At 44.3% G+C, this 20,025-nt stretch overlaps 1 protein-coding gene and 1 pseudogene across 1 annotated transcript in view; both read right to left on the bottom strand.

Annotated features, from left to right (window-relative positions):
- TNR (tenascin R) overlaps nucleotides 1–20,025 on the bottom strand; it is a 409,832-nt gene that overhangs the window by 8,466 nt on the left and 381,341 nt on the right. The window contains 4 exon segments of the mRNA XM_038542431.1: nucleotides 914–1,077; nucleotides 5,169–5,330; nucleotides 9,512–9,608; nucleotides 11,039–11,190. Of these exon segments, the coding sequence (XP_038398359.1) occupies nucleotides 914–1,077; nucleotides 5,169–5,330; nucleotides 9,512–9,608; nucleotides 11,039–11,190 (575 nt within the window).
- On the bottom strand, nucleotides 1,189–1,663 carry LOC102157044 (annotated as a pseudogene).

Here is a 20,025-nt window from a genome sequence, read left to right as displayed (position 1 = left end):
TTTCTTAACTGCCAGCTTTATGTTTTTGGCTGTCAGGGGTTGCACGCACCAGTTATTCGTGTTGAATTTCAAAATCCCCATAGTCTACGGGCATTTTGTGGAGAATGATTGTGTTTGACTGCTCACTCCTGATGGGAGACTCGGGTGGTATCTACCTGTGGTGACCAGCCATCTCAGTTGGCTCAGGACTGAGGGGTTTCCCTGGCTGCTGGCCCTTGGTGCCCAAAATGGGAAAGTCTCCATTGGTCCAGTTGGTCCAGTTGGTCACCCTATCACCCAGCCCAGCCTGTGGACTTGTGGTCTCTAATGGGGAATTACAATCCAGTTTATCTGATCTCTCCTTCCATGGGACCCTTCTTTTTTTTTTTTTCTTTTTTTTTTTTTTAATTTTTATTTATTTATGATAGTCACAGAGAGAGAGAGAGAAAGGCAGAGACACAGGCAGAGGGAGAAGCAGGCTCCATGCACCGGGAGCCTGACGTGGGATTCGATCCCGGGTCTCCAGGATCGCGCCCTGGGCCAAAGGCAGGCGCTAAACCACTGCGCCACCCAGGGATCCCCATGGGACCCTTCTTTAGAGAAAGTTGAGCCTGTGAAGCTGACTCTAAAATTGATAAACTCTCCATGGGATCGTTTAGGTGAGGAAATGGAATGTACTGGTGGTCAAGGGCTTCTCTGGGTGAGTTCTATCTAGCTCCTGAGTCCAGATGCTTTTCTTTCCCTCCTCTGGCATCTGCTTTGTCCTGTCCTTATCCCAGGGCCTACATTACTCATGATAGTCCTTTCTTAAGACTTAGTATTTTATTTTTACAAAGGGAAATGTAAGACTCACTTGTGCACTGAACACATAAAGCTAAGGGATGGTGGGTTCCATAGGTCTGGGTCATTCATAACAGTGGCGAGCTTCACGTACCTGACTGTGCCTGGACTCTCCATATTTCCCATTGAGGTTGGTCCGGTGGCAGTTCTTGTACCACCAGGCCCCCTTGTAAGACATGGCGCAGTTGGTAACAGCAACATCATTGTCTCTGTCCTCTGTGGAGAAAGGGCGCCCCTGATGATAGCTGAGAGAGTCCCCTGTAAAAAAGGGATGCTTCTGTGAGGCCATCTGATTCGTTAGTCTTTTTTTTTTTTTCCACTCTATGCATTTTATGGGCTACAGGGGAGGGGCCGCCTCCATGTCACCACTCATAATTTCTTCAGCCACTCCAGGCTGGGGCCCTGGGGGTCCTGCTGGTGGCTGGGCACATCGGGCATGTTCCCATCATCTCGGATAGTTGTAGGGCGTGGCCTGGTTGATCATGGTGGCATATTTGGTGAAGGGACTGAGGGTGGGCAGAATCACGGCGAGGCCCCCAATGGTGAAGGGTGCGACCAGCACCGGCTCTTTGGTCCAGGCATCCTTGAGGAAGGCGTTGAGACCCGGGCAAGGAGGGTCACTGTCCTGACCATCTTGGTCTCTGTGGTGGCAGCAGCCTGATTTGTTAATCTTTTGTCAGGATTCTCTGGACGTTTGGCCCACTCCCAACAAACCTACCCTCTACTTAAGGAACTTTCCATTTACTTCTCCCATTTCCACCTGTTCCCTCAGCCAGACTGTATGGAACTCTAACTCCACCTTATCCCCTGGGTCAGCTCTTCGATACTGCTCTCTGCAACTCATTTCCTCATCCCTCTGACCTTCTGCTCCGAGCTCTGTCCACTCAGTCCACCTTACCTTCCCTACCTGTTGCCTCTGGGCCTGCACTGGGCACCAGCATTCATGATTCTTTTATTTCCAGAGGAGACAGTGATGAGACATGGCAACTTGAGTCAATCTGGGTTACCACCATGCATCTATGGCCTGGCCTTCTCCATGGTTTACTTGGCCTGGTCAACCCTCACCCAAAACCTCACATTCAGAACTTGATGCCACATGTAAAAAGGGACCTCAGCAAGCTAGAGTTCCTGTCCATAGGAGAAAACATCATGAGAAAATCCTAATCATGTCAGCTCATGTTATTGAATGAACATTATTATAGATGCTTCTGAGGTTACTTTAAGCCAGGAGAGACCACAGTTTTGGGTCATCTGTGGTATATGAGTCCACATTCATGGTGGCCACTCAATGGCCCTACTGCTTCCCACCACAGCTTAACTGTGAGGGGATGAACTTTATTCTGTGAGGAAACCTGATCCCCTCAGGTCAGTTGGATTGTAACTCAACATATCATGTCTCTGTCCCATCCTTTTCATCTTCTCTTCCCAGGTTCCAAGGATTCCGGTTTTGTGTCCATTGAGAGCTAATCCCAGTACCTGACACTCATTCTTTCCCATTTCTTTCAGATCCAGAAGAAGGCAGGAAAGATTTCTTATTTTTTTCATATAATATATATATATATTAATATATATATAGCATCTTTACCTCCTCTAATCCTAAATAATATTCATAGCCTTTATCTTTAAAACTTCTTGGATTAATCCGTTACTTTCTTTATATCAGTTTGACTCTGTTACCTCTACCCATCTCACATCTTCTCATCTTCCGCTTATCCTTCTGTATTCTAGAATTTCCTCTCAAATTGCCCTGGAATAATTCTCTCCAGCTTCCATTCCGATGTTGCCTGCTACTGCCTTGGATATATCTTGGTGTTAGTCTTTATCTCCTTCCAAAATCTGGCTTCCCTTCTCATTTCTGCCTCATATCCATATTCAGTACATTGTCTAAGTCTTGGTTTTTCTCTCTCAAGCCACCGTTCAGATTTATACCCTTCTCTTAATCCCTCACATTAGTCAAGTCTCCTGTTATCTCCTATCAGGATTAACGCAGCATCTGCCAGCCGATCTCTGCTCTTCATTCAGATTTACTTTATCCAGTGTATGGCTGTCACATTAGTATCCTCAAACCCAAAAGACTCAGGACCTACCATGGTTCCCCACTGCTCACCATAGTAAGACTGCTCCCTTGGTTTCAAGGCCCTTCAGGGTCTAGCTCCACCCTACTCCACCAATCTTCTTTCTGTTTCTTCTGAACTCACATCCTGCCTTAGGGAGCCAAGCCTTTCATGCCTGCCTTCCCTCCACAAAAATTGCTCCTTTCATGACTTCTCATCCAGGGTTTGCCTTCCCTCACCATTGGAATCCCAGCCAGATGTTGCTCCTTCCAAGGCCAATGAATACCCGGTAAGGTGGAAATGAGTACCATTTCTTTTGTGGTTCTTTTTAAAAATACCTGTTTAGTTCTTACAGAGGCCAAGGCCAAGTCTTATGCTTCTTTTGAGTCCCTGTAACTTGTACAATGAACTTCTAAGGGTTGTTCAACAACCTCTTATTTCTAACTTGATTTGGAGTTTTCAGTTCTAATCCAGTTAGAGTCCTGATTAGAGACTTAGATATTTGTAGCCTTGAGAAATGGGGACAGGAGAAAGGACTGAACTTGATTTAGAGGCCATGGGATGGATTGTTACCATTAAGGCCAAATGGTACTCATTTCCACCTTACTGGGCATTCATTGGCCTAAGAAGTTAAGATAAAAGCCAGAGGAATTGGGTGATGCTAAATGTCGGAAAGAAAGGATGGGCTCTTCCCCACTGGAGACCTTCTTGTCTAGAAAAAGTAACCATTGGGTAGAGCTGCCCAGAGGAAGGAGCAACCTACGTAAGCCCAGGTTTTCACTTTCTGAGGAAGATGAACTGAACATTTCAAGGGAGGAATCAGACTGTAATTAATTTATAATGACTGGCCAATTTGCTCATAGGATTTCCATTTGCCTATGAGACATGAAAGTAGGATGCAGTCCCATAGTCCTGCCCTCCACTGGGCTGGGAGCAAGATGGAGCTGTGGTAAAGGCAATAGTGGTTGGACCTATAGGGGGCAGAGAGAAGCAGCCTGGAGCAGGTGGGAGGGGGAGGAAGGTAGGACATGGTAGCAAGGGGCAAGGCTTGCTTTTCTTCCTGTGGGAAGAATAAAAACTGCTTTTCTACAGGCACAATTCCAATCTTAGGGAGTGGATTGTATCAGGTTTTTAAAAAAAATGATTCGTCTGACATGTTGTTTAATATACTCCATTTCAGTGGCTCTTTTTATGTCCAAAGTGTGGTAAATTGGAACTTTCGTTGAGGGCACTCCGGGCAGATCTGACCCACTGCTGTTGGGAATAATCTCCGATTTGAACAATAACACAGTGTGTCTTTTTACAGAGTAAGAATACCTGGCTGGGAAGAGAAATACTTGGACAGATGCAGTAATTCGAAGGGCAACACCATGATAATCTTCCTAATTCCAGAAAGCATAAAAACGCTGCTAAAATTATACATTAGCATTTAGCCCCAAAATTAGGGTTAATGAAAGGACCAATAAGTCCATGTACCAAACAGTAGAATGTTCGGCAAAACAGGCTTTATGAAAAGTGCTATAATAGAACCCAGGAAACAGATTGGCAAAGCCTAAGAAGCAGACTGGATATTATATTCTGATAAAACTACTAATGCAACAGAGCTTATAGAGATGGTTGTTCTACTTAGTAGAAATGTCATAAAAATCTATACAGGAAACATGACCATGTTTCTGGTTCTTGTGGAGGAATGAGAAGAAATGTGGCCAGTGAGGGTCATTCTAGCTCTCTGACTTGCCTTTGACCAAGGCGTTGCTTTCTGACTGCTGAGGGGAGGGGTCCTCTCAGAGTATGGAGGAGTCTGCTTTATTTCCATTAGTTGCAAGATGGTTTCCTAGATGTCATCGCAGGGGGAGATTTCTAGCCAGACAGTAGATGATTATGCTGTCGTTGGATAAGAGCCCATATTGATTAATCTAGACAAGAAAAATAATCCTTTGCCCTCACACTGCACTTTTTTTTTTTTTTGAACTTTAAAAGTACTTTCATTGCATTGATTGCATTTTTGTCCTGACTACTCTGTGAAGTGGGGCAGGCATCATTATCGTGATTTTTTCAGACGAGGAAACTGAAATCCTGAGAAATTGGTTTCGGGTCACCGGGGTGGGTAAGGGACAGCCCGAACCAGCGCCGGTGGTTCCCAGCCCTCCACCCGCGCCCTGAGGCTGGCAGGGGATTCACCTGCTGGGTGGGCGCGGCCACTTCCCCGGGGCAGCTCAGGCCTAGACTGTGGCAGAGGGTGGTACCTAGACTGCAGGTGCCCCCGGCCAGGGGTCTGCTCAGGGGCCAGGGTACCTGCAGTGCCATTGTAGCCTCCTAGACGCAGCTTGTACAGGCTTCTAGCATCCTCCACGGAGAACTTGTCGTAGTAGGCGAAGGCAGCCTCCTGGCCGTCCCGCATGTCCACGCGCAGCTCGTAGCGGCCCTGGGATGTGATCCTGTGTATGTTGTCCAGCCCTGTGGGGAAGAGCCGAGGATGCAGGTAGATGGGAGGGAGGCGGGACCGTGGCCTAGTCCTGGATGTTATGGAGGAGGAAGGGGAGGCGGATTGCTTTTGCCCTCAGCCCGTCTCAGGCCGTTTATCAGACAGACCTTGCCAGACTCAGAAATTCCTCCTGCAAAAAGACAAGCCCTGGTCTGCTGATGGGTTTCTACCGCAGGTCAGCTCGGGGGTCCTAACAGCCAGTCTTGACTCAAGAATAGACAAGCCTTGAACCTCAGGATTCCTGGCCCTGTCCCTTCCCACCTTCCACTCCGGACCATGGTGTTGGCTGAAAATGACAAGAGGCATTACGTGGGCATGCAGCCTTTGGTGTGGGTGGTAGGAGGCCAGAGGTAGAAACACTGATCAGAGGAGTTCAGGACCGGTGCTAGGAGCACGGGAGAGCCAGGCATCCTGGCATCATCGCCGTTTGCAGATAGGCTGCAAAGGGTCTTCTGTTCGTCTTGCATTACACCGCCTCACCCTTTCTCAGCCTCCAGCCTTCCTGGGGTTCCTATAGCCAAGTCAGGGGATGTTGCCATTTGTCTAACCTACCTGCTGCAGCTTGCATTGCCACCTCTGCACTGGTCTTCTGGGTGATTATTTTCACCCCTCTGCTTCTCTTTGGGCTCTAAGCTTCCAAGGGCCTTGGTCTAATAAATCCTCATAAGGTGCAAACCTCTGTGAGCCCACCTCCTCGGTGATGTTTTCTCCTATCTGTTCCGTTGTCCGCTTGCCCCGGCTGGCTGTACTCCGGGACTTTCTGATTTTGACCTACCTGTCCAGACTTTGAACCACTCACCTTGCCTTGCTGGTGATCTCTGATCTCCTCCCGATTTCTATCTGCCTACTGAACCGAGGTCCTCTTGCTTTGCTGTCATACCTGATATCTATCAGAGTACCCCATGATGAGAATAAAAGAATCGTGCAGATGAAAGGGAATTTAGAGATTACTTAGGCTAATCTCTTTGTGGAAAAGAAGTAATGTTATTAGCTAAGGACCACCTGGGTCTTTCTGTTTCCCTATCCTGTTTGAGATTTAAAGCTTCACATTGATTATAAATTGAAGGCTGTTTGCTGTTTGCTGGGTTGCTGACCCAAAACCTACCCTAGATTTGTGCTTGTGTGGATGTAGTGAATCCTGAGGGTGCCTGGCCAGATGCCCGTAATAGATGGTGGGCATATGCCCCAGCAGCTACATGTGTTGGCTGCTAACAGCTCACGGCTGCCTTCTTCCTAGATAATTGCCCTTGACTAAATAGGAGCCACTTCCCCTTGGAAGCTACCTTCTTCCCCTGTGCCTTGAAGCAGACCTTTCTTTATTAATGCCTGGTATAGGGAGTACAAAAGGCCAGCCCCCTGCCCTGGTGGGAACCAACTCTGAGGAGCAGTTCATGCTCCAGAGTTTCTCTGAGGATCGTACTGAAGATCATCTCTTACCAAAACCACATTTTTGCACATTTTTCTTTGCTCTATCTAGCTTCCTCCATTCCCCTGCTCCTGAGAACACTCCCTGAATAAATCTCTTGAACAAGAATCCTTGTTTCTGGCTCTGCTTCTGGGGAACCCAAGTTAGGATACAAACCATGGGTCATAGTTACCCTCAACCTGAGTATTGCTGCCCTACTACAGATGACCAGGCCATGCCTCTGTTTAAGAGTCCTCACTGGCTCCCCATTACCTATGACATTATATCAAGACTTCTTTTCCTGGCCTTAGGTACCACAATGTGCCTTCATTCAACCCACCCACCCTCATTTTCTTATTTCCCTGACCTGCACCTTTCCTCTGGTTGGATGGTTTCTTTACCAGACCATTTACACATGTCAGAACAATCCCCGCCTTCCCTCTTTTCCTGTCCCCTTCCCTCCTGCATTCTCCTGACTCATTGCCCAGTGCCTCCTCCAAAGCTGACCTCTCCCCTCTCTGAGTATCTGTGCCTTTTCATTGGTAGTTCATAGATTGGTCCAGTGTTTCTCAGTGTGGGGTGGCATCTCTCATGATCTGAGAAATATTTTGGGAATAAGGACTAACAAACCTTAAACATATTGGGAGAAAGGTGTTCTCCAAATTCTCCTTCTTAATAGTTGAAGGAGAAATCTTAACTTGCATCCTAACCCTGACTCCCCGTCTCAGCTTGGTTCTAGTACTTTGTGGTGAACACCCAACACTTGCTAACTTTCATTTGTACCACCTACAGCAACATCAAGCTTGGAGCCCCCGGATTTAACTGTTGTTTGGGATGCCTGGGTGGCTCAGTGGTTGAGCGTCTGCCCTTGGCTCAGGTCATGATCCCCGGGTCCTGGGATTGAGTTCTGCAACAGGCTCACCACAGGGAGCCTGCTTTTCCCTCTGCCTATATCTCTGCCTCTCTCTGCGTGTCTCATGAATAAATAAATAAATAAAGTCTTTTAAAAATACCTATCATTTATTAGTATGAATATTTTTTCCTCTTCATTGTATTAATTTTTAAGGCTCCCTTTTGTTTTGGCACAAAATAATTAGGTTTCCGTTTTGGGAAATGCTATAAAGTTTCTTTCACAAAACAGTAGATTTAATTAAATAAAGCAAGTGATATAGAGAAAATTTAAGTGCACGGTAGTTTAGCTAACTTCACAGATAATGGAAAAATCATGGTAGCGGTGCATCGTGGCTGAGGTCTGGGGACAAGCCCTGTCTGCCGGTTTGTGCACACTGTACTTGTCTCTCAAGCTGTATGCAAACTCCTAGAAGGTAAAAGTACTTCCTATTCATATTGTCTCTCAATGTTCTTACACTGCAGTTTTATTACCTATGTCAGCCAAAGCAGATCTGGGCACCTAATAGATACTCAATAGATTCTTAACATTGACTGGTGCCTACACTTTGAGTACCTACCATCTCAGGCACTATAACAGGCAATGGGATTAGAAGATGACTAAAATATGGTCCCACTCCTGAAAGAAGTTTACATAGTATAGTCAAGAGAGACAGAGAGAAAAATGGATGCTGTGCCATTTCTCCCACAGGCAAAGGGTGAGAACATTGGGCAGGATAGGTTCTATGGAGGAAGAGGAGTTTAGTTGGGTCTTTGAATATCCACAGATGGGCACCCAGGTGTACAGGACAGGGAGATGGTGGGCTGGTAGGTATTCTTTGCAGCGGAAGCATCAGTGATTCTGAATGTTTGGAGTTTGGTGTTGGTGTGTGTATGGGGGTGGGGTGAGAGGAATGAGGTACTTGGTGGTGGGGAGCAGGCTCCAGAGGTAGATTAGAGAGGGCCTTGGAGCTCTGCTAAGGTGTTCGGCTTTCACCTGGTGGTGATTAGGAGTCACTGAAAGGGTTTACAAATGAGGTTAACCACTGCTCAGATTTTGGGTGTGAGGAAGATGGCCATGTGGACAATGGAGCAGTCCTGGAGGCCGAGAGATCAGATAGGGAGCTGTCGTGTGAGCATCCAGCAGAAAGACAGTGAGGCCCAGGTGACATGGTGACAGGGACATAGAGAGGAGACCACAAAAACGGAACCCGGTTATTCACCTGTCCTCCTGCCTCCCTATATGGAAATCTAACCAAGAGGGAGACGCAGGTAATCTATATACTGCTTTCCAGGATTGGCACCTCTGCCACCTGCCTGGGCGGGGTGTGTATTCACCTTCTCACCCCAGTTCAGTTCTCAGTGTGTACCTCCTGCTTGTGTCAGACCTCTAGGAGATAGCAGGACACCTCCAAGGCTGTTTTCATTTTTCTCTTCCCTTGTCAAGTCAGGTAACAACATTCCTCCAGGGAGCTGGGGCAGGGTCACTGCCTCCTTTCTCTCCTGAGCTGCAGGCTGGCTGGGGGTCCTCGGTTTCTGAGAAGTGACAGGCCAGCTGGCTGTGGCCTGCACCCCCCTCCCAGCCCCCACCAGGCAGCTCACTTCCTCTGTCAAGACCCATCAGCATAAGAGACTATTAATGAGGATGAGAAGAGACAGAGCAAAGAGGAAAACACCACAAGAAGATAAAAACAGATCAATAGTGGAGCCAAACAGAGCAAGAGGTACTGAAAGCAATTCACGAGCTGTCAAGTTCTCAACAGACTCGGTGTTTCTGATCATCCCCGATGGACACAGAAAGGAGAGAGATGGACAAAAAGCCAGAGCGGGGTTCCAAGGGGAAGCACAAAGGAGGATTACCCAGCCAAAACTCATCCTCCAGGTTCCCGAAGCCAACACGGTACTCAGCCCATTTCCGGAAAAAGTCAGTTTGGCCATTCTGTCGTCTCTGGAACACCTGTGAGGGAGAAAGGAGCAGAAATAAAGTGATGCTAAAGAAAATAAAATCTCATGAGTAAAACCGCTGTAACCGAGTTTTCTATCTGCCATGACAAAGATGCTCAGATAAGGAACATTGCAGTACAGAGCCCGGTATCCACACGGCCGTTTTCATAGGAGATGCTCAGAGCTCTTCTCTTGAAGTGCATCATTCCTGATGAATAGGCCAGGGTGCGATGTTGACACTAATATGCACCCCTGCAATGTAGGAAGGATCCAGGATACGTATCAAGCCCCCAAATAGTCAAGGGGAAATCGGCTAGACTCTCAAATAATCTTTTTTGTAGCACAGAGTGCAATAGAAAGCATTTCTCACCAAAAGCACAGGACTAACTTCAAAATCAGCTAGTAACTGTCATCATCCTATTGCAGGCAAAGCAACTACATATCATTCGCTTTCCGAGCTGTTTAGGTGCTAATTTCATCTAACCTCCAATGCATCAGCCTTGGCTTCAATTTCCAATTATGCTTTAAGAAGGGGGCACAAATATGTCAGAAACATAAAAGAAAATGTCTCCCAAGAGTAGCTTATGAGCACAGCCACCATTTAACTCCATTAAAAATCTATCCATTTTGCACCAAGAAAAAAATCCAGTGCTGTGTGTTAGGAGTGCCAGAGGGGGATCCACAGGAGGGCAGTGGGGCTGCATGCATGGAGGGACTCAGCTAATGCTGGGCTGCTTTAGGGTCAAGTTGTGGGAACTTTCCTGTACGCATAGTGGGCTGCACTGCTCAGTGGGGCCATTGTGAAGCTGTCCTTTCTCTTCTCTTGGTATTGCCCTATTAGACGTGGAAGGAGAGTCTTCTCTCTTTCCCTGACCACTGGTGCATCTTGAAGGCTGTGGCAGCTCTGGGGAAGAACCAAGGAGGCCAGGGAAGATGGGGGCAGAGGTGGCCTTTGTAACTAGAGATGGCTATCCGTGCTCTGCCCCTTATCTGCTCCCCCATATGCAGTCCTCCCATAGACCTCTCCACTAAGGCTCACTTCTTCCTGTAGAGGACCCCCCTCCTACAGCGAATCCACCCCCTCTACTCCTTTACGATTGCTGCAGCCTTCAGCAGGCAAGACCCCTGAGCTTTTCTGAGCCACTACTCCCTTTCCCCGGCAGCCTGCTGCATTAACTATTCTTGCAGAAGGAACAAAAGGGGCCCCTTCATTGGGCCAGGCCACTGCTGCCTCCATATGCTTAATCCTTACAGTGCTTGGCCACATCTTTGACTGGGTTGCTGAACAAAGGCCCAGAAGCAATGAAGAGCCCAAACATGGACAGATAGGGGATGGAGGAGGACTGGCCAGAGGAAGGTGAGATTTGGATCCATAAGCATTGAGCCAGATGGATGAGACACCAAGGATGTTTGTGTGCATGGAGAATAGCCATATATACTTACAATCCATCCACCCCCATCCGTGGTCATGTCGCAGTACACCTGTAACTTCCGGCTTAGCTCTCCATTGAGAAAAATGGTGTAAACCCCACTCAGAGTGTCTCCATTCATCAAATGCTGGGCACAGTCTTGAGGATGAGGAAACACTCGGCCCCCTGCATAGGAAAAGAGGCAATTCCAGAAAGGATCCATTGTCCTACTATGTGTAATGACTCCTTGGATTGGGGAAGATTATAGAGAACCTTGTGGTACTTCATTAAGAGCTGTAAGGAATCTTCACTGGATCTCAAGCAGTGCTTGGGAACCTTGCATCGTCCTACATTCCCCATCTCTGATGCTGGATTTATCATACAATATACAGTTTTACAGTATCTGAGGACCAAAGATCTGGGCTCACAGTCTGGCTCCTTCTCTTACCTATTTGCTTAGCTTTAGGTAAATGTACTGACTTCCCTGGGTATCAGTTTTCTTATCAGTAAAATGGGCCTAGTAAAAATATCCCCCAACACACTTTCACCCTTGGTGAAATGCAGCTAGTAGGGTTACTCAGATGATGATTACAGATGCATGGGCCATAATAGATGAGTGTAGGGCCCACATTTATTATTTATTTATTTATTTATTTATTTATTTATTTATTCAAATACTTTATTTACTTGTTTGTTTGTTTGTTTCTTTGTTTATTTATGGAGAGAAAGTGTGTGCATGACCAGGAAGGAGCGGAGGGAGAGGGAGAGAGAATCTCAAGCAGACTCCATGCTGAGTGTGGAGCCCAACACAGGACTTGATTTCACAATCCCAATATCATGACCTGAACTGAAATCCAGAGTTGGATACCCAACCAACTGAGCCACCCAGGCGCCCCAGTATGCGCCCCCCTTTCAAAAGGATGACAGATATTAAGCAAAATCCTTCTGTCATCCTCACAGCAGCGTGAAGGAATACCTAAACCAGTTCAGAGTTAGCAAGATGATGGATCTCTACTCCTTGCACAAAATAATTTCCTGATTGGACTAAACAATCAAATGGCCATGTTTTACACAGTTCAGTTTAAGTTTAAGGAAAGGGCAGGGGAAATAAATTGCTGCTCATCTTTCAGAGAGAACAGCTCAATTTGTAGAACAATATCTAATTAGCTAAAAGAGAAGCTTAAATCATGTGTCTTGAAGAGCTTAGCTTCGGGGCAAATTTTAATGCTTAGCAGGCAAGCCAAGAAGCAGAGATCCCACTGGAGGAAATTTCTGGACTGCAGGAGTGGAAAGAGCGAGTAAAAGGCAGAGCTTGCCGTGTAAAGAAAAGCGGTGTGGGTGCTCTGTAGATATAATGATGTTCAGGGTCAATGAAATGCGGTTGATGTGGTTTCACATCCTTGAACTGCATCAGTTTTGAAGAGGCTGGGTAGGGATCTCGTGTGTCAGTCACTACAGTGTCCCCTAGTGGTAGCACTGGTGCACTACAGGTGTGCCGGAGGGCCACTGATGGAGATCGAGTCCACTGATGGAGAGGGGGATCAGAGCCAAGGGGCCAGCATAATGCCACACAGGGAAGGCGATGTAACATCCTCACTGAACACCCTGATCATCTAGGGTTCTTGTCACAGATCATCTGTGAAGCATCCTGTGTTAGGAAGAGGTCGTCAGGGTTCAGTAGATCTGTTAACTCCAAGCACCGGGACTGTCCAACATGCTGCCATTCCATGGTCAAGGCTTGCTCCCACGTAAGGTAGCTTAGAACAAGGGCACTGCCTATTTCAGGTGTGGTTGCACCAGGGAGTAACAATACGTTCCTGTAGAACTTGTACTTGGGCAGGGTGTGTTTTAGTTTTATGTAATTCTTGCAAGAAACTTGGAGAGAAAGGCAGATTGTTACAGATCAGATTATTATTTTGCAAACAAGGAAACTGCACTCAGCAAGATCGCACAACTTCCACAAGTCACCTGAATTCAAGTTGTGAGACCACAAGTTAAGTGCCACTTGCACCTGACTGAACAAGGAATGTAACATGCATACGGTTTGCAGGAGCTACATCTATCCATACAGTAAAGGATTAGTTGATGTCTTTTTTGTATCTGACAAGCATTTGAAACTGCAAAGGTTAAAGTTACCTCAAAAAGTTCTATGTTCAGGTTGAATATCTTTATCCCCCAAACTGATTTTCTGAAATAGCTGCAGAAAATCTCTAAGCTTTCATCTGCAGGACATCCTAGAGCCTGATGGAGTTCTTGATCTCATGTCTTCCTAGAGGTTACAATTATGTTTCAGGGGACAGGTGCAAGTGAGCTCCTTCCTCTCTCCCCTGTTACTTTTGGGACACTGTGATCACGTCCTGGATCCCAGGCCTTTCTCCACTTGGTCTCTGCAGCAACCTACCTGTTTACCTTCCTTTTTCCGTTCTTCTCTTGTTGCTTGATTTTCTCATTTTATAAGATCAGCACAAAATATTCTTGGGCTTCAGCTCACTCCTACCTTATGCATTAAATAGCCCCTTTCTTCTTAATTAATTTAGCTCCTTAAAGGGGCCAGAACTCCCATTCCCCCCCGCCCCGCCCCCGCCAATATCCAATGTCTTCCTCCAAACCTCAAATGATGACCTTGTATAAATACCCATATGAAACCAAACCAAATTTCAGAATGGTAAGTAAATGATGTTTTATAGGTTTCTTCATCCTGATGATGTAGATTACTTAATATTAAGTTATTGAGACTTTAAAAAGGTTCAAGCACATTAGTTGCCTTAAATGTAGACCTACCAAAAACAAATATAGTAATTGAGATGACTTGCCTGGGGAAATTATTAAATATCTGAAAGAATATCAGACAAAAAAAAGGGGATTCATGGTTTTTAATCAGAAAATGGGAATAAAATCAATGTAAAAAAAAAAAAAGGTGGTTCAAGTGGTGTCAAAAGTTTGTATGAGATGAAACTCCCAGACTGTACCGTGAGAGAGGAAGGGCTGTGTTTTCATCCTGCTGGGCCCCCACACTGGGCTGGTTGGTGGAGATGCTTACCAAATGCGTTCAGGGCTGACGCATAGTTGCTGGGTGCACTTGTCTTACCTTTGACAAATTGCAAGGCCACTTAATTGTTTCTAGATTTGATTTAGTCTGTGGCATTAATGGAAAGACAATCCACAAGCATTTTGCCTGAGCAGAATATCAGGAGCAGTGACTGGGATTTTAATATCCTGGGCACTTGAAGAAGACACATCTACAATAAAATCACTCCTCTCCACCCCTCTCTAGGTCCTCAGTATAGCCAGAGTTTGGCCTGACAGCACTAGTCCTTAATCAAATCATTATTCCTTTTCACCAGATGAGAGGAGACAGAGACTCACTAACTGTTCCCACACAGGGACTTTATTAAAATTCAGATTCCGGGGTTCTGTGGCAGATGAACAGAATGTTGAGGGGGTGGTTGGCAGGGGATTGGTGTCTTATTAGATCTCCTCAGATGAATCTGAAGAGTAGCTTGGATTTGAACCCCACTCTTTCTCTGGTACATTTTCCTCTTCTCATAGAAGTCAAGAGGTGGAATTGGTAAGCTACACTATGCTCCCGATGCCCCTAGAGGTTTGCTTTCTCTTCCTAGATCTTATGCTTTAGTGACTAGACTGAATGTCTTGGTCTCTCTATCTCTCCCTCCCTCCCCTCTTTCCTTCTCTTCTTTCCCTTTCTCTCTTTCCTCTCCTATCTTTCCCAGTAGGTATGTTTTTTTTAAAGATTTATCTATTTATCAGAAAGAGAGAGAGACCATGAGTGAGCATGGGGGGAGGGGCAGAGGGAGAGAAGAGAGAGAATCTTAAGCAGACACCCCCCTAACCACAGAGCCTGACACAACGCTTGATCTCATGACCCCAAGATTATGACCTGAGCAGAAATCAAGAGTCAGACACTTAACTGACGGAGCCACCCATGTGCCCCCCAGTAGGTATGTCTTAGGTGGGCTGGTCCCAAGATTTAGCGTGGGTGCCATGGGAAAGAGAGGGAATAAGAGATCCTGTTTATCCTTGAGTTTAAGCCTTGTTTTCCCATTAAATTCTGTTTTGAGGGCTTTTAGACCTTGGCTTAGTTAATTATAAAGAACACACTGATTCCTGCTTTTCTGTGTTCCTTGTGTATATACTGTGATTTCATACATTCTTAGGAGATTATCATGACAGATTTCAGGCATCTCTAGCTCTCTGGATCATGCCATCTAATATAACCCTAATAGAGATCATTCTAATAATTCTTTCCAAGGCAGAAGTTTTAGGACCAAGAACAAAACTGGAAGGCTTTTATTTCCTTTGGTATAATAACTGGGGCCTGGCCTGACAAAGGCCTTTCCTTTTTTTTTATAAAGCACAAGCTGTGGTGATTACCAAGTTAAGAGGAAAGCAATGCCAAGTGATTGGTACACTGAAATGTCTCATGGTTAAGTGTTTCTGGATGTAATTGTGAGATCAACAGGACTGGGGCACTCACCGGAAGAATTGCTCAGAAATTGGTTTGTGTTGGGCATCCGAAGGCTGAGTGCTGAGTGGGGTGAAGTGAGCTACGTGACACACAGCACAATCAGATAACCCCCAGCTGGCTAGGAGTAAAGGAAGAAACTTTTCTGTCCCTGCCTTATTCCTTACTAGTTTTGCGTTTCTTGGATGCAGTCTTTAAAATGGTCAGAGTTGATGGTTTTGGAGAGCATCTGCCTATTGCCCACTCTTAACAACCTTAGCATCAGGACCAAAGCCATGATGCCAGCATGTCTCTTGAGGACAGCCTCAGCAGATCTCCATGTAACTGTAGATGAAAGTGTGCTGTTCCACTGAAGTAGAGGTGACTGCCTCTGGTCACCAGCACTTAATTGTTCTTCCCAAAAGTGTGTTTCTAGTTGGCAGGTTCGTGGAGGGCAGTCTGAGGTCATGGACAGGGCAAAGTTACTTCTTCAGCCCATATGGGCTGTGAAAACCTACCACTTTAGCCTCTTTAATAGCATCTTCTAATTCATTTATTTGTTTATTCTTTTATGTATTCATTCAACAAACATATAGGGGGCATCTGTTGGGTTCTAAATACTGGGCTAAGAGATAGAAATATAAAAAATAAAAGGATGCAATCCCATCTTTCAGGTTGTTCACACTTTGGTGGGAGAAACAGACAATTATACTCCCAAGTTCTAAGTGCTTTGGGAAAGAGACAAACATAGAGAGCTATCAAAACATGGCAGTGGGTGTGCAGTAAAGGTTGGGGCTTTTTTTTTTTTTTCAGAGGTCCACAAACATGTTTTAATATCCTTTACATCAAAATTAAAGATAAACTTTTAGGCCAAAGAAATGTTTTAATATAAAAAAGGAATATATTTGTCTTTACGCCAACATGATGATAAATACAATCGGTAATTATCTCTATGGAGGAAGGGGTCTATGAAGACCAAAGTGTCTTAGGCACAGGAATGTCAAGTGGCCCTGATTTCAGGAAAACTAGACAGAGCCTACAGAGGGTGGGATGAGCGATGGAGCCTGGGATGGGGCAGGATTAGCAAGTGCTAATCAGAAAGCATTTTTTATTTTAGGAACTGATGTAAAATTAGCCACAAATTGGTAGGAAAAGGGTGTCCCAAAAAGCATGGCCTATTTAGGAAACTGCAGAGTGAGCCAGAAGCTGGGTTCAGTGGATGAGGGAGAGCCTCAGGGAGGTAAGCAGGGACTAGATATTGCCACTTAAGGAGTTGAACTTTCTTAAGCAGGCAATAGAATGAAGAGATCATTGACAGACTTTAAGCTCAGATTTTTAGCAAGATTATTCTTACTGTGGGGTGGAGAATGAATTAGATGGGGGTAGGATTGGAGGTAAGACCCATTCAGGAGGGAATCTGGGAGGAGAGGTGACAAAAGCTTGTAAGGATGTAATAAAAATGGAGAAGCAACTGAATAATAGACAACTTGGATACCTTTGTTTGAAGGATTACTGAGGAAGTTTCTCAAGCTCTGCAGACCACCTGCCTTCTGCCCACCATGGGCAAATGCAATAAGCTTCTGACTTTCCCTTTCAAAAATCAGCTGAAGGCACTCTGATAGAGAAATGTTCTGACATAATTTGCCTTATTTCTTGGATTCATTTATATCAGGAGACTCAGTTCCATGGCAGATTAGTTGATCACAGACTGTCAGCTGTCAGCCTAACCCTTCTCTGTGGCTCTTGATTGGACATGGCAAGGAGAGGGCCTGGGTCATGGTAATGCTTCCTGCCTGGTCTTTTCCTGACATTCTGAACTTACTTATATCCATTGTCCATTTTTTTAATGTAATGTAGTTGTGATTCTGTCTCACTCTATCTCTCCCTTGCCAAAAAATCTCCAGTAGCTTCAATGCAATCGTTCCAATTGCAATGGCTTCTTGCAATTAGAAGAAAATCCAAAATCCTTATCTTGGCCTACAAATCCCTGCATGCTCTTCTCTTATTCTGCCTTATATTTCCCACTCTCTCTTCCTGGTTTTCTTCCAATCTGCTGAATATGTCAAACTTTTTCTTCCTTTGGGGTATAGTAACTATTCTTACTATGTCTGGAATGCTCTTTGTGTAATTCACTTTTATCATTTGAGTCCTGGCTCAAATATCTCAGCTCAAAGAGAGGCCTTTCCTGACCATCCTAGTTAAGGTCAGAGTCTATGATAGGGGAAGGAGGGAAGGAGGGGACACTCAGAAAATGCTTCCTCCCGTATGAACTGTCCTAGAACTTAGCTCTTCATATCTGTCCCTATTCCATTAATGTTTATTTTTTAATATTATCACTACTTAAAATTACCCTACTTCCTTCCTTTGTCTATTCCCAAATGCCTCATTCCCTTGGATGTAAGTTTAAGAAAGATAGGCATCTGGCTCACCTTGTTCATCCCTTTATCCTCAGAACTTAGAACAGTGTTTGACTCACGGTGGATGCTCAATCAGCATTTGTTAAATATATCATACCATGTGAGCACTATATCCACCCCTATGATTATGAAAAGGGAAATTAAAATTAGATTTTCTGAAAGTATTAGGGACAATACAATTAAAAATGGCCCAATCAAATCCTGTGTATAGTGACATATAAAGTCCTTCTGTAACATTCACAATGCCATCTTACAACCTATGGCAGAGGGTATTGACAAAATTCACTGCCCTCCCTATAGAGTGATCACACATCCCCACCCTACTAAATAGTATAGACAATTATATGTAAATAAATGTAAAAAATTAGAGGAAATGGACCATTTTCTCGAAAATCACCAACTACCAAAAGTCACCCACAATGAATGGATAATCTGAATAATATAACTATTGAAGAAATTGGATCTGTAGTTAAAACCTTTATAAAAAGAATCTTCAGGCCCAGCTAGCTTCATTATTAATTCTAGCAAACATTTAGAAAAGGAACATCACCAATTTTACACAATAGCTTCCAGAAAATAGAAGAGGAGGAAAACATTTCCACCTCATTCAATAAGGCCAGGATTAAAAGGGAAAGTGTAGGTTAGAAAACTTTGAGGTTCTTTTTTTGCTTCTCTACCACATTGTCATGAACTAATCATCACCTATCTCTTCACATGTACTTGGTTCCTCTCTAATGTACCCATAACAGACACAGCAGCTGAGAACTACAAGGGAACATGAGCCCACTGGTGAAAATATCCATCATTAGAGAGTAAGACTACTCAGAAAGAAAGACCACAGGCAGTCTGACACCCATCACCTGATGCAGAACTACTAGAATAGAGGGTCCAAATTTAAATTAAGCATGATAGCTTTCTTTAAGGAAGTAAGGGAGGAATATTGACAATATGAAAAAAGAACAAAAATTATTAGTAATTAGTAAAAATATTATATATGAACAATATAATAGTTGAAGGTAAGAGCACAATGGATGGAATGAATGGGGGATTTAGATTCAGCTGAACAAATAAATGAGTTGGGTAATCAGATTGAGGAACTTTCTAAACAGATTAAAAGTAAAGGTAAAGAAAAGAAACCATAAAGGCAAAGTTAAGAGATTTGGAGGAGCGAATACACATTCCAACATCTAGCTAAAGGAGTCCTAAAAAGGTGAAATAAAAACAGAAAGAAATGTTTAAAGAAATAATGAAGATAAATATCTCAGAATTAAAGATAAAACATCTTAGATGTAAAGGGCTTTCAGAGTGTCAGACCAAAGATAAAAAGAAAAACAAAACCCAAACATATAGTGAAGTGGAAGACTATAAAATGGAAAGAAAAACATTCTAAAAGCTTCTAGAAAGAGCAGATGGCCTCCAGAGGGAAAAAGGACCAGACTGACATCAGACTTCTCAGTGGCAACACTGCATCTAAAAAGGCAATGGAATATTTTGAAAAAGGAAGGAAACATACTTGAAGCTGGCATTTTATACCTCTGATGTGAGGGTGTGATTACAAAATGCTCTAAGCATATGAAATTTCATGAGATTTATCTTACAAAATCCTTTATGGAATATCTAGAGTAAGCACACAATTCAGAGGAATGATAAATGCTAAAGATCTTAAAAGTAAGAGGGTGACTAAATACTTGACTAAAATGTCTCATTTTTGCCTTAAATAAGAGATTATCATAAAAGAAGAGTAAAAAAAGAAAGCCTATTTATCACAACCCATAGCACAAATCTAAACAGGGTTTCTATGGAGAAAGGTGAAAAGAGGGAGTGACAAGGAGTCCAGAGGGGTTTGAGAACATGCTCAAGTACCTGGATTGCTTCAAGGAAGGTCTATTGATCTATTAAAGAAATCAACAGGGACCAATAAACAGGAATATGGATCTTAAGTCTAAAAGCTGGTTCTTTGGAAATATTAATAAGACTAAGAAATAAAGAGAGAAGCTGACAAAACTACAATGAGAAAGGGAAAGAGCTGCAGATATAGTAGAGATTAAAAGTAAAATCTCTTTTTTAAAAGATTTTATTTATTTATTCATGAGAGACACACAGAGAGAGGCAGAGACATAGGAAGAGGGAGGAGAAGCAGGC

This window comes from Canis lupus, chromosome 7 (genome assembly GCF_011100685.1).
Source record: "Canis lupus familiaris isolate Mischka breed German Shepherd chromosome 7, alternate assembly UU_Cfam_GSD_1.0, whole genome shotgun sequence".
Lineage (NCBI taxonomy): Eukaryota > Metazoa > Chordata > Mammalia > Carnivora > Canidae > Canis > Canis lupus.
The sequence above is the reverse complement of the archived record's forward strand: the minus strand, read 5'-3'. Positions and strand labels throughout refer to the sequence as shown.